The 15,660-nt window shown below is 38.3% G+C and overlaps 1 protein-coding gene across 1 annotated transcript in view; it reads left to right on the top strand.

Moving 5' to 3' along the window:
- Window positions 1-436: 436 nt before the first annotated feature.
- The window catches only part of rai14 (retinoic acid induced 14), a 50,039-nt gene continuing 34,815 nt past the window's right edge, over window positions 437-15,660 (top strand). The window contains exons 1-2 of the mRNA XM_084745991.1: window positions 437-708; window positions 3,377-3,454. Coding sequence (XP_084602117.1) covers window positions 3,419-3,454 — 36 coding nt within the window. The 5' untranslated portion in view covers window positions 437-708; window positions 3,377-3,418. The remainder of the gene's footprint in view (window positions 709-3,376; window positions 3,455-15,660) is intronic.

Below are 15,660 nucleotides of genomic sequence, written 5' to 3'. Positions count from 1 at the left end.
TGGATATTCTGTATCAGAGCAGCTGAAATAACTCTGTGCCTCCACAACGCTCTCATTTTCAGAAGAGCGCCTGGTGTTTTCAGTGATGAGAAAAAAAAATGCTTTTTTGGACACAGGGCCCAAGTGTCATCACTGTAGCTTGTTTCTGATTGGTGGAACTGAATGAGTTACATTTCCCCCCTGTTACAATCGCCCCTAGTCTCCCCTGATTTGAAATATTGCAATAGTAATAATGGAGCCCCCTCCAAATATAAAACAAACACACTGCGGTGAATTAGCTAAGGTTGTGCGACTAGAAGAGCGAAAATGTTCAGTTATGTTCGCATGTATGCTACTGTAGCCGCGTGAGTGTGTTTTTATTTTACGGGAAATGCCCCTTTAACCAGAACATGAATGGGGCACAATGGAGAACAGAAGAGGGCTCGCTCGGCCGCGGTCACGAGAGCACAGGGGGAGTGACGTCACTTTCCTAAACCGGGCAACAGCCGTTGAGTTGAGTCCTGAGCGGAGACAGACAGTCCGCGAACAACTTCTAATGTATGCGGGCCGAGTCCTCCGCTACATGCATCCTCCTGCTCGACTGAGCTCAACAACGGCTCGTTGTTTCCTCTCCGGCTCGGTACATTATCGGTTTGTGGCTCGAAACGCGGCTGTGTGTCAGTTTGTTTTATGTGTCCAGCCCTCCCGCGACTCCCGACACAGAACCGGGTAAGTGTGTCCACTCATTTCATATCATGTAGCTAAGGTGCTGTTGGTCGAAATGATGCCTGGTCAAATTTTTTCTTTTTCCAAAAGCCTCATAACTAACAGTTTTTAAGTGAATTAAACAGCCTCTCGGTGCACAATGTGATATTCAGCTGTTTGTGTTCAATGATACACGACGCGCGCGTTTGATACTTTTTGTACTAACTAAACGAGTTGCAGCTTTTCTTTGCCATGTTTGTGCATGTATTCATGCTCAGCGTCCATTGTTTGAAGAGCAGTATGCAAATATGCACAGGTAACTGCTTGATAAACTGCTCTGAACTGTTTGTTGGTAGCACTCGACTTTATTTGCGCTCTATTAGAAAGTTTGACTGTGGGTTCACTAGTAAAATTTGATGTCCAACAATGATACAACACATTTGTGTGATATTTTTGTGTTTTTAAGTTAGACCCTCATACCCAAAGAGATGTGCCTCTTAATTGCTGTTTTGATCCTGTTTGACATTGATAGTGTGCTAATATTTTACAGTAAATCTCGTCAGAAGTCCACAGAAAGTTTGTCTTGTGAATGTGGGAGGCGAATATAGACTAATCTGAATGGCTTGAATTAGGGTTTCACAAGTATTCAAAATATTATGAAACTGCAGTATGGCCAAGTGCAATATCTCAATTGTAGCCACTGCAGTTTTTTGTTTTTTTTTTGGTAAGGGAAAATATGTGACAAAACAGCCTTGTAATAAAGCACTGTAGTGCTGCAGAGATGTCCTGGCATACAAATCTCCAGATGTAAGAAAACAAGGGCTGCAACAAATGACTATTTTTGTTGTTGATTAATATGTTGGTTATTTTCTTGATTTATCAATTAGCTGTTTGGTCATTTATGTCAGAAAATAGTGAAAAATATCAATTAGTATTTCCCAAAGCCCACAATGACGTCCTCGAAGATATTCAGCTTACTGCCTTAAAGGAGTCAAGAAACCAGAAAATATTCACACTTAAGAAGCTACTGACACTTTTTTCTTAAAAAAAAATACTCAAACTGATTAGTTGATTATCAAAATACTTGGTAATTGATTTAATAATCAATAAATAGTCAATTATTTGATTTGATTGTTGCAGCTCTACTCTAAACACAACACAAAATGAACCACTGCCACATGAATCCCAAGCATTTTTGAGAATCAATACATTATCACAAAAGATAACAGTACTAAATGTACTGATATTTTTTACACCCCTAGTTGAATGTGTGACAAATCTTGTTCTCCAGATTTAAGAAAACATGTCACATTATAATAAAAAGAACATTGCCATTAATCATGAATAATATTGCAATTGCCATATCTGTAAAAATAATCAAATTTGTTTATTTACCATTTCGTGCTGCCCTAGCTTGAATGTTGCCAGAAGAGCCAGACAGGGCTGTCCTTGATGCATTCACTTACAGTACACCTTCTCTAACACATCAGCATCTGCCCACATAAAACTCAAAACCTAAGTCTATCCAAATAATTTTTTGTGCCTGCAAAACCTTTATGACTGCATACATTTTGAAATATTATTCTCTCAGGACTGAACTGCTCTTAATAATTGCAGTGAGGCTCATATTGCTTATATGGTGCTCTCAGTTGAAATATAAGCAGACACAGAGGACTCTGGAAATAATAATAATGAAGAAATAAGTAGATCAAGTTTGACTGGAATGCTCAGAAGGATTGTGGGAGAAAATCTTTGACAAGGTCATTTAAGGCATGAAAAATTGGAAATTGCTCGAGGCAGTTTAGGCACAAAAATACAGTCACCATGAATCCCCAAGGGCTCTGTGGTGATTGAAAACATCCGTATAGGAAACAATACAAAGCTGGATAGTATTTCCAGCAAAGAGGTTTTAATTAGAATTGCATGTGGGACGAAATCCTTTCTACAAACTAGCCATTAATTGGAGATAAACAGTTAAAGTAAAAGTGATTCACATTTGTTACAGCTCGAGTGTAACTTTACAACCCTATAAAAATGGACCTGCCCCAGGCAACACCTCAACATCTTGTAGTTCGAGAAGTCATTCTTTTTGCTGCAGACAGTTCAGGCTTTTACTTCATCATATTGTGCATCATGCAGGCAAAACATGGCAATAACATGCAGTGACGCCAGCGGATTGTCCTGAGCTGGCCACGGTAGATTGCTTTTTGTATGATATTGCTTAAATCGATCTAAAATAAAAAACATACTAGCTATAAATGTGCTTTATAGCTATAAATGAAATATTTTGTGTGGTTTGCAAAATTTGATGAGAAAACATGACCGCTTTTTGTATTTTTTAATGATTTATTACAATTTAAATACTTTTATCAATTATTAAGGTTTATTGACTTACATAACTTTTTAGCTTAGGTTATACAGATTTTAGGGACAGAAAGCATATTAAGGGTTAATGTAGCGTATTTTAGTTTTTAGAAGGAAAATGTTGATATACTAATGCTTTAGACTTTGTCACCATAAATCCCTGCTGCTGCACTGCACATTTACACTTTATATTTACTGTAACTTGTGTGAATGCATCACAAAACATGATAAGCCATGTTTAGTCTTTTCAGAAACAATAAATCACATTTGAAATGGAAGCAAACTTTGCTGAAGCTGAGTTTAAACATCTGTGCTTTTCTCTTCACAGACCAGTCTGAGTGATTGAGTGACTGCATGGACCGGATTGAACATGAAGAGCCTTAAAGCCAAGTTCAGAAAAACTGATGTAAGTACTCTAACACATGTTCATGACTGCGTATAGTGTGTGTGTATACATGCTAGCATGTGTGCACATGTGTTTGTCTGCATGGTTGAGTCAGTGTCTGTGTATGTACGGCTGGAGCAGTTGATTTATGGCAGATTTACTCAACCTTCGGGTCAGCAGCACCCCACAGCTTATTGATATTTTGCTATTTAAGGGAACATAAATAAGTTTGGAAAATAAAATAAATAGGTTTGAATGATAATCTTAGTGCTCTTGTAAACAGAAAAAGTATGCCATCTGAATTTCACATGACAGCTTCTTTGCTCTAATTGAGGGTGTGATGAGAACTTTGGGACCTAAAAACAGGGTCATGAGGTTAAGAAACCACAATTTATGGTGTTGGCGATGTGACACAGACTTTTCTACAGACATGTTGAGTCACTTTGGAAGGTGACTGCACAATGTAATTTTAATGAATCCTACAAAGACCACAGATACTTAAGATACTCTGACCCTGCACTGATCCAGATGAGGATTTGCTCCTGCTGGCTATGATGTGAATCATTCTTTAGGGAGGAATTTCTTCATGTCGGTTCAGTCATTCATTCGGTCTGTGATACTCCACACTCACAGGAAGTGAGGCGTCTCCACAGCGTCTGACTCATCTGTTGTCACGGTGACCGTAATGACACATTGCCAAATGCCAGACAGGAAAAATCTGGAGGGTTACTGGATGAATGGGATAAGTTTTAGGGGAGTGGTGGGAGTGTCAGAAGTAGAGGCATTGGCCAATGGAGAGAAGAATGCCAACTAAATGAGACACTTGGTATGTTGACAGTTTCCATGAGATTAAGAGCGTGCGGCAGGGCAGGATGCTGTGCTCCGGTTAACTGGCATGCTCTGTTGAGAGAGACAGACTGTCCCGCAGAAGAAGAATTAGGCGGAGTACATCCCTGCTTCTACTCAATTATGGCCACAATATACTGTAAGGCATAAATAGACTGCTGCAGGAATGAGTCTTAAAACCCCCGAAATAAGTTAGCATATCAGCACTTCCACTTCCCTTGTCTCAAAGTTGACATTTTTTTGAATGGTTTCTGGTCAGGTGCCTGAAATAAAATTTGCAGTTAGCACTAGGGGTGGGAATCTTTGGGCACCTGCCGATTCGATTACGATTACGATTCAGGGGCTACGATTCGATTATAAAATGATTATTGATGCATCTTTATATATATTGATGCACTTTTTCACAAACACATTTCTTTTTGTCTCACTGAATAAGCATTCGTCACTTGCAATTTTTAAAAACAGCGCATTTGTAATAAGAATTCATTTCGATTATATTTTATTAAACTATTGGAAATATGTGCAAACTGGAAAGTACCAACAGTAGCCACTAGTAGCCGCAGCAACAGCAGCCTGCCGTCTCCCCGACTCCTCCGTCGGGTGGAATCGAGTTACGGCTTCTCATGTTTATTGTGTTGCCAAAGTATTTTATTTTAGCTCGACACAGCTTACATGTAACGTGGCTCTTGTCCAGTTCGCTTCCGCCGTCGACGTTGTAGAAGCCGAAGTGTTTCCACACGGCTGCTTTTAAATTAGAAGGAGCTGTTCGGACCTCATGGCGAGGTGGCTGCCGGTCGGCCATGTTTGTTTGCCGCTGTGCGCGTGTCGCTCCAGGTGCGCGTCCCAAAGTGTCCCGGCGATGACGCGTACCGCGCTTCTTAGTTCCACATTATTTAGAAGCTTCTGTATCACTTTAATTAACAGATTTAAATAATCGAAATTTGGACGTTTGTGAATCGATTCAGATTCGTCCACGTCCGAATCGCGATGCATCTAAGAATCGGAAATTTCCCCCACCCCTAGTTAGCACAAGCTTAATGTTTTGTTCTGTGACATAAAGTATGTGTCTTTAAAATGTAGAGCTGCTAACAAGTGGCTAAATGAGACTACCGACTTTTTCAGGGACATTAAACATCGAACATCATGTGACCATGGCATGGTTTGTTTATACCTTTACTTTAGCTTTTTACTTCTGATGATTATATTTACGCTTCAGAATTTTGTTTGTGAAGATTATCTCGCTAAGCAAAGCATGTAAGTATCATAAACTTTAGTGGGAAAATTCCCATTGGCTTTTTCTTGTGAGAAGTCAAATGATGCTAACTTCTGGGTTGGTTTACACAAATAAATATCCCTGTTGGTGTTGCCAAAATATTCATATAGCGATAGGTATTGATACTGAATATTTGGAATGCTTTCAATACTCATTATTCTCCGTATCTGCACTCAGGTATCAGCTGTACTTTCTCACTCTCTCTCACACTCACACACACTGCTGCAGTGCCCACATAGTCCCGTCTCTTCTCACTTACTCACAGTGCTGTCTTCTTCTTGTCACCCATGTAATTTGCTTCGGTTGAATATCCGTTGTAATGTTATAGCTTTGTTATACTCGATGTTGACTCAATTTTTCCCTGTGGTATAGAGAGAGACTGGTATTGAATATTGATGTTTTTCAAGGTATTGTGTCATGACAAGACTAATCCCTGCATCATGCTGTAGTGCATGGATGTGTAGAGAGCAGGACTTCTGCTAGTGGAGAACAAAGAGACCATTGCCAGAGAAACCTACCTGTATCATCTTAAACACTCACTTGTACTGTTAAAAACTGCTCATAAGGAATACAGAGGTGAACATCAGTAGAAATTTGGAAAAACAACCGATTATTCCTTGTGTCTGATTTAATCTGTAACAGCTTGCAATTTTACATGAGCCCACAGCCTAATATTAGTAAATTATTGCAAATTCAGTCAGCTATGTGAGGGAGTACAATAGTGTCCATTGTTCTAGAAAATGTGGAGTCCAGCTTTGGGCTGCACGGTCACAATAGTTCCTCCTTAGTGCATAACATGGACTGTGGCTGTCTCACCTTTTACTGGGTGTTTTCCAGTCCAAACCTGAATTGTAATAGTAAGAGTTGTAAATTGTTAGAGATGGATGCTTCTGGAGTGAAATGCTCTTCCTCGCTGAAATAGCCAGTCGTAGGCGGCATGAGAGAAGAAAGGGAAGAGCAGTGGATGTGAATGTTGCTTAGAAACACGACTGAAGCCATTTGCAGTCATGCATGCCTTTGCAGACCTCACACCCACATACACTGTCGCACTTTGATTGCTTGGATGTTAGATAATTTTTTCTATTTGTCTTTCAATTGTAATAAACCCCCTTTTTTCATTATCTGTGCATTGATATGATGCTGTTTGGAAAAAGAAACGACTGCACTGTTTTGCTGTACTAGTCAAAATTTGATAGCTGCAGTTTTGATTAATGTACCAATTCACACACCCATTATATCCTGAAATGACAGTGATGAGGCAGTCTTGTGTTGCTGTAGAGAATATCCTTGTTTAAAAATTGATCTGACAGCAAAGGCATGTTTATTTCAGTGCATTTCCTTTGTCATGCAAAGCCCTGCCCATCGCTCGATTCACTATTATACCCTTGATGTATGTATGTTACACTATGTTGATAATCCGATAACAGTGTATTTCTGTTCTGCTGCATTCTGGAAAAGCATTTCTAACCATCTATATTCTGAAATTAGATATTTAAAGGAGAAGTGTGTGATTTCCAGTGGCATCTAGTGTTCAAACCTTAGATTGCAACTAAGAGGATTTACCCCGACACCGCCCCGCTCTCACCAAGAGTACGGTGCCCGTCAGCGGACAAAATGGCAAGCGAAAGCTATCTCAAAACAAACTACAATTATGTGTGTAGGATGAATTACCTGTCCAGCAGAAAACAGGCAACCTCGGCGTCACTGTGAAAACGTTTGTCCTCCATCAGTGTGTAAACACTATGCTGATGTTGATTCGTGTTTGCCATTTCCTGTCATGCTTGCGTTTACTTTCTTCGCGTCTCCGCTTCTTGGATGACGGGGATTCACTGTCCGCTGCTTTTTGTTCTGGTACAGTGTATGTATGATCCTCCATTTGTCAAAACTGTGCCAGTCAAGGTTCACAACGCTAAATGGTCTGCCAGCAATCACCCGCGTCTATCCTCCCCGTCTACTTCCGTGTTTACGCTGTGGCGTCTACGTAAGGTCACCATGGGCTTCCCAAGACTCACTGTTAGTGCAGTTTGTCCGCTCTGCGCTGCCGTAGACGGCGCAGGATGACGATCTCGGTAAGTCGACCCGACAGTATGTAACTATAAATGGCTATTTCTAAAGTAACGGGAACATATAGATTATGAGTTTATGTTGATTGATAATAATAAATAACATACTTATATATAATAGATCTCATTTATGTACATAAATTCCTGTAATTATAACACACTGGTCCTTTAATTTTCTCTTAAAAGATTATGTGAAATACATTACAATGATGTGCTCTTTTAATTAAAAGAAGAAGAGCGACAGATACACTTTTAAAGGATCGGTGTGTAGGAATTACTGGCATCTAGCAGTAAACTTGCAGATTGCAAATACTTTACCTCACCCTCCCCTCCCAAACATGTAGGAGAACCTACAGTGGCTGTGAAACTCTCAAAAAAATGAAAGCCCCTATCTAGAGTCAGTGTTTAGTTTGTCTGTCCTGGGCTACTGTATAATCATGACTGTCCAACATGGCGGCATCCATGGAAGAAGACGCGCTCCCTCTGTAGATATAAATGACTCATTCTGAGGTAACACTAATGAAAATGTACTTCTGAATATTATGTTCCGTTTCTGCCATATTTTGCCAGTAAATGTGAGTAAATCTTACACCCTGGATCTTTAAACAGAAGTAACTTTCTTTCAGTGAAGTGCACGCCCATATTTTTATGTAGAGGAATCCTGGGTAAAACAGTGCCAGTACTGTAGTGCACACACGGTGATTAAAATTAATGATCATGATTAAGTTATCCACCAAAAAAGTTTCACAGGCCAGCATGTTTATCCTCTGAGCCAATAGTCATTCCACTGCTTTTTATAGAAACCCTGAACGACCGTAATAGAAAGCAAATATCTCCTTGGTCCTATTTTAGGCTGTGTGTCAGTGACAGATTACCCAGGAATGTTTCCCCCCAAAAACCAGCCCTTCATTTTTTAAAACAAAATAACAGAAACTTAATGCCTTCGTAAATAGCTTCTCTATGAAGTCAAGACATTTCCAGATAGCGTGTAATGGAATCTGTGTTTTAGTGTCAAATCTTTGCTGAGTGCTTCACTTTGAGGAATCCTCCTCCAGCCCAGTGAACTGAATGTATCAGTCAGCCAAACCTTTACTCAAACACCTCCTCAACATGAGGCCTAAATAAGGTAGAAATGTTACTGAAGGAGAGAAAAACACGTATTATTACTGTAATATGGTACATACAGTTTAAGAGCCAGTTAATATTGCCTGATAATAAAACTTTGATTTTATGTGTTCCAAATTTATGGATTGTTCACGATTTTAATTTCATTAACTATATAATATATAACAATATATAACAAATAGTCCACAACATAATTCAAACACAACTATGCAACAGACATTACCAACCAGACCTGCCACGTAATAAAAGCTATGCAAGAATAAGAAAACAACAGAATCCATGCACTGGTCTACATCATAATCTAAACCATCTTATGTAGAGTAAATGTCTGTTGTTGTTCATAAGACACTTTTCCACCATTTTGTCCAAAAATCTTCATTATATCAACCAGACACATAATTACTTGTGGGCACACCCACTGAGCTTACTTTGAAATTCTATTAACTGTCATCAGTTTTCAAAATATGAACATATTTTAAGGCTAAACTACAAGAAATGCGTGATTAATCTTGTAGAAGACATATACAACATATAATGTGATGCAGTGGTGCAGCCATAAATGAGATTTTGGGGTGTAAAGATTTAACGCAATAAAATGCACAGTCAGGATGATAGTTCCTAAGAAAGAGAAAAAGAATACAAAATCAGAAAATAATTATGAAATATTGATCAGTGTTTCCTGTAGCTGGAGATGATGTCCTCAAATGTCTTGTTTTACTCACAACCCAAAGATATTCACTGTCCACTGTTATAGAGGAGTAAAGAAACCAGGAAATATTCTCATTTAAAAAGCTGAAATTTGACTTTGGCTCTTTTTCTTGAAAAATTACTTGAACCAATTATTCGATTAATTGATGCACCTCTAAATGATAGATATGCACTATAGTTTGCACTTTGCATCATGTATGGGGCTTAATCCCTGATTTTGGTGATCTCTTTCTTCAGTTAATATATTGATATTTATAGGAATTTTACAGATTGCCATTTTATTTCTTCTTTGAGATTATGTCTATGCGTTTTATTCCCTGTGATGCCCTGGCTGCACACCACTTTCCTCCCGAATAAAAAGTTAAGAGTTTTGTCTAATGTGTTATCTAACTTTATAGCAACTTAAAGTTAGAGAATATTTAAGGGTAGGAGGTTAATATATCACCTTGCTTTATGCTGTACTCTGTGTTGTGAAGTACTCTATTATTGATTAGGCTGCAGAGATATTGTGCCAGCTACAGAACCGATAGGAAATATGTGAGGATCGAGTTGTGTGAAGTTTATCAGTTTGGTCCTCTGAGACCACACACACACTCTTATACAAAGAAAACTGCACACGACACATGCATGGATTTACATTTATATTGTGCAGTACTGGTAATTGTTGCACTGTAAGGGATGATTGATGTATCAGAATATATTGTATTGAAATTAAATGAGCCCTTAAAGCAGTGCTACATTAACACTATAACATTTACTATTCTAGATACTGAGTGCTCAAAATCCACTCCTTTTAAATATGACAAAAACAGATCTTTCTTACCACATTATGTTTGGGGTATGCTTGTAATTATCTTTTACAGCATAATGATTGTTATATGAAACTATGCTTGGCTGTAGAAATACCATGCAAAACAGTTTAAATCTGACTCAGCAGACTGTGTCACCAGGTTAAGTAGATTTACTTTCTCAAATGCTGCACTGTGAATGCACTGTAAGGCTACGTAGTGTGAAAACGCCGCCTACGCTTGAGGTGCACATGCATTTCCAATCTTAATATTAAAAACGCTTTATTGCTGCATAAAAGATTAACTAAGAAAACAACAATGTGTGATTTTTCTCTTAGTTTATGCATCAGTGGCAATAACAGTATTTTTTTTCTGCATTGGGGTCATTGTGGCTGTGTCGTGGTCTGACTTTTTCCTCATTAAAGTTGTCCACCAAAATTCTGTGCATGCGTGTATGTTAAAGGGAGTAACAGAAGTGCTGCTTTATCAGAGTCTGTGACCAGGTGTGTAGTTATGCAAGGTCAAAGTGAATCAGAGGAATTCTTAAGTGTGTGTGTTCTGAAATGTTTTCATGTGTCTCTGCTAGACTAGACTAGACTGCATCAGTGTCCGAATGTTGTTTCTGTTTGTCTGCGTCTGCCTGAATGTGTCTCTGGAATATAATCATTGGCATTTTGGGATTCGTTTGTAGATCATTTTGGCTAAGCCTATTTGGCCTAACAGTCAGTATAACGAGGGAGGTTCTCTCTGTGTGTGTGTGTGAGAGCGTGAGCAGTGTTTAAGACAAGCAGACGGTGTAATCTGGATTCTGGGAATGAGGCTGGAAAACAGCCACAGAGAGACTTACAGGCATTCTGCTTCAGCCATGTCTGAACAATCATCTGTCATAAATGGTTTTACTTCGACCGGCACTGATAATGTCAATAAAAATTGTTCTCTACAGTTTGTTCAGAGTAGACTTAAACTTTATTTTGATGCATAAGAAACTGAAGTGTGCACACAACAAAGTAGGATGATGCAAGAATGCAAATGACACTGTATTGTCTCTTTCGAATGATCAATCAGCAGTTTTTCACCTGTAATTATTCTAATAAACTTTTACTTAGTTAAAGTCCGAGTTAAATTGTACAGCAGCGTTTTGCTGCCACTTTTAAAAAGATGATTTTCATGTTATTATGACATATAAACATGTCACATTATTGTTATAACAAGAAACTGTTCCCATTTTACCCATACACTGTTTATCTTGTAGTGACATGAAAAGTTTCATTTCATAACATGAAAAAATATTGTTATATTCCATGTTCATGTTTTGATAGAATAACTATGATACTTTTTAAAACACCATGTTATCACATAAAACCTTTTATGATGTTTTAAACATTATAACAAGATAAATACTGTCATAACAAGAAAAGGTTTGGTATTTGTCAGTACTTACTTTGACAAAGAGTAAGAAATAATTAAGAAATATGTTCAGTTTACAGTCTCAAGTTGATGAAATTGTAGTTTAAATCTATCTGATCAAAGAATAAGTTACCAAGCAAATGAATTTGAGCAAATACTCAGTTCAAGCTTTTAGTTTATTGAGAACAAGAAGTTACTGAGGTTTTATAACCAGCTGTAAATAGGACTCTGTCTTTACATACAGTAAAACAATGCAAAAACCATTCTTTAATGTAGAAAATCATTCTAGTATAAAATACTTTTTTTAGGTTTTCTTGAAATAACCTTAATGTAGAAAGAACTAAGACATATAATAAGTCATGTGTAATTAGTCTGAGAATTCTTAATTAAATCTTGTAGTGTGTGTCGACCCTTTGAGACCACATTAATGACTCTGTCCCTGCTGTTTGAGCAGAGCTGCTCTAAATTAGTTAATTTGCTTAAACTGTTATCTCACTCTCAGCCCTTTACTACCACCCCCAAGCACATTACTTAGTGGCTTTTGTGCGCACACATGCAAACACATAAACACATACACAATGTCTGTTATTAAGTGCATGCTCTATTGTTGACAGTGGTTCCCATAAACTCTCACCCAGCCCTTCATACTGTCACACTACTTAAACCTGCTCCCCCAGCCGCTAGACTAAGCAGGATTACTCGAGGCTTTCACACAGACACACTCTCTCTGTTTCACACACACGCTTTCACATCCATGTGCGTAGACCAGTATCCACAGCATATGTGCAGACATACACACGCCCCCCCTAATCATCCAGTCTCTCTGTCTAATTGATGTGTGGATTATGTTGTCTCCTCTCACTCCACACAGCTGTTTCATGGCTTCAGTTTATCCAAACACTGGAGACTGAACTGTACATCTACTGTTTGGCACTTTTAATGTATAGAATCTGTTCCTCTCATTTATATAAATATGAGAGGGATGGAGTCCAGATATGAAATGTGGCCGTCTTCTGTGTTAACTGGAGCAGTACTGCAAAGAAAGTTGCATACTGATCATCTAAAAACATTTTTAAATAATGACCTGTATGGTTGAAAACATTAAATTGTAATATTCCCCCTCCTTCTTAGGATGATTTCTTCATTTGAGAAAAATGTTACATCCTACTTTTTTCCATGAGCGGTCAAATATATATGGCAGTAAAATAAAAATCATTATATAGTAACACAATGATGCAGCATTCCTTCAATTATAAGAGTTTTCTTTTATAACTGGAGCACAGCCTGAAGCATCTCCACTCAGCTCTGTTTGATTTGGACCGGTCTGACTTGGTTTGGCATGGAATGGTTTGTTCTGGCTGGGTGTAGTGAAAGGGTATTAGTACTAGGAGTGACAGTAAAACCTCCGGGACGGCCCAGCATTAATCTGGGAGAGGCGGGTGGAGGAAGGGAGCTCTTCTTTGTGTGTGTTGTTGTCGGTTGTCAGCAGGAGATAGAGCAGCAGTCCAAAGGATAACTGTGGCCCTGTTCACACTTACTATAGTGTTTTTATCTCTAGATATACAGAGTATTCCTAATCTATGTACATCCAGCAGAGCGAAATTGCAGAAAGTGTCAAAAAAATATGGAAAAATATTTATGCAGCCATTGCAGAGAGGGAAAAGTAAATGGATAGTTTGGATTATTTGACAAATTGTAGCCTACTTTAAGCAACCACCATTTTAACCAAAAAATGCCCACCCAGTAAAATCAATATCAGTTTAAGTGTATGTTATATTTAGATTATTTTCACCACCTTTCACCTTGCAGTCAGACAGCCTTTTCACAAGGGAATCTGCTGTTATATAAACCAAGTATCGCTCCCTCCAACACAACCTGACTCTTGAAGGAAAAATGGCAAATTTACTGAAAGGACACAGGAGTTACCATATTTCTGCTGTTTCAATCTGTTGTTTTTATTTTATTTTCAATAATCTTTTCTATTATTTTTACTAATATAAGGGTAACACAATGACATTCCCACGCCCCCAAAAAAGGCATTACAATCATTGTGTCCTTTATAATCCCTGCTTCCCCATCCCATCCTTCATTGTGTGACAGTACATAGTGTCCACAAAGGAAAAAAACAAAGGCTTGTAATGTAAGGAAAAAGTAGAAAAATTAATATTAGTGAATTCAACGATTTGTCAAGCGGGTTTTCAAGCAAACATGACAGACGTTCTCTCTGGATCCAGTTTCTCTCACTTGAAGAATTACAGTTTCTGTTTTATAGTATTTTTTAAACTGAACATCTTTTAGTTTTGGACTGTTGTTTGGAGAAGACCAATTTTTTTTCTTTGCTATTTTATGACATTCTATAGTCTGAGCAATTAATCAAGAAAACACCTGGAAAAATAATCAATAATGATAATTAGTTGTAGCTATAAACAGAAATAAACTTTTCTATTTTACATTTTCACTGAAAGAAAACAGGCAGAAGTAAAAAACCTCAGTTTTAAACAGTTCTGACAATTTAGTTTGCAAACTTCTTTTGTCTGTTTTTAAGATGATTTTTTTTTTTTTCCATTTTCCCCTTTATTGGACAGGAAAGCTGAAGATAGGCAGACAGGAAATGTGGGAGACAGACGGGGATGACATGTAACAAAGGGATGCATGTTGGAATTGAACATGTGTCCGCTGCAGTAAGAACATAGCCTTTGTACATGGGACGCATGCTCTACCAAGTGTGCTACCAGGGTGCCCCTTATTAATTTCTTTGAAATGGAAACTCCGATTGACAAGTTTGAAATTCAGCCTTTGGCAGTAACCTGTAATCATTTCAGTAGTGTATGTGACATTACATTATTACTGGTTGAACATACTGTACATTGAAAGGTAATGGAGCATTTCTTGTCATAAGTGCAGTTTGTCAATCTTGTCATTAGGGCGTAAGCAGAAAGTAAATGTCATCTAGCCAATGTTATTTTGCCTCCTTTGTGGGACTGGCTGAATAGTCTTATGATGATTAGTCTTCTATCTATTTATACTGTTCATACTAGTAGCTTATTTAGCACGTAGATTGCCAGCAACTTCAGTTGCTACTGTGCTGGTTACCCTGAAGGTTCACCACTGATTTTGATCCCAAGGGCTTCTGAAATAATGTCACATAATACAGACTTGAACCTGTTAATCCAAGGAAAGGCAGAGGAAAATGGCTTAGAGCATGTTTAAACATGGATCCAATTAAAACAGGAACTGCCCATGGGATCTCTTTATTCCTTATCGCCTGTGTACAACTATAGACAAACAGCCAGGAAACCTGCTCGTCAGCAAGCACATGAAGCTCTGAGCCTGGTAGAAGCGGGCGGGTGTGATCTTTATGCCTATGCATGTGTTTGCATGCTCATTTATGTGTGGGTGTGTGTTTGTGCATGGGCTTGTTTGTTGTCTGGTGTGGGTGTGAGGCCATCAGTGATGATGCAAGGTGCTTGTCTGCTGCTTTATGCATTTGTATGTGTGTGTTTGTGAGAATTTGTGTAAAGGTACATTTATTAGTGGAAGTTTGAAGTTCTATAGAAAACTGGGGTTGTACATCCAGTGGACAATGACTAACTAGGTTAACATGTCTATTGTAAGGCTGCAACCACACTCTTAGATGATGCATGATATAAAGTTAACAGCAGTGGTGCAGACATCATTTTTAACACATCATTTTAACATCTAGAAAACCTATCTCAAGTGATTTCCACTAACAAAAAACAATAATCTTAATATATTGTGTTTGGGTGCTGACAGAAAGTAAACAGGACAATGCTGTTGCTATAGTTGCAGGAGGAGGACAGGTCACTCAGTGCTTTGCTTCCAGCACTCGTGCAGAGCAGCTGTCAAGAGTGTTGCATCTCTGTCAAAAATACAACAACACTTTAGATGATCACGGCGAAGCTCGCTTTCTGCAGCTTGTTTTCCATTTGAATCCATGCTCTGACTGGGGACAGCAGTTCATAGCGACATATCAACGTATTTTGATCAGTGATGTTG

Source organism: Lutjanus erythropterus, chromosome 20, assembly GCF_056507025.1.
Source record: "Lutjanus erythropterus isolate fLutEry1 chromosome 20, fLutEry1.hap2, whole genome shotgun sequence".
In the NCBI taxonomy this organism is placed as follows: Eukaryota; Metazoa; Chordata; class Actinopteri; order Lutjaniformes; family Lutjanidae; genus Lutjanus; species Lutjanus erythropterus.
The sequence above is the reverse complement of the archived record's forward strand: the minus strand, read 5'-3'. Positions and strand labels throughout refer to the sequence as shown.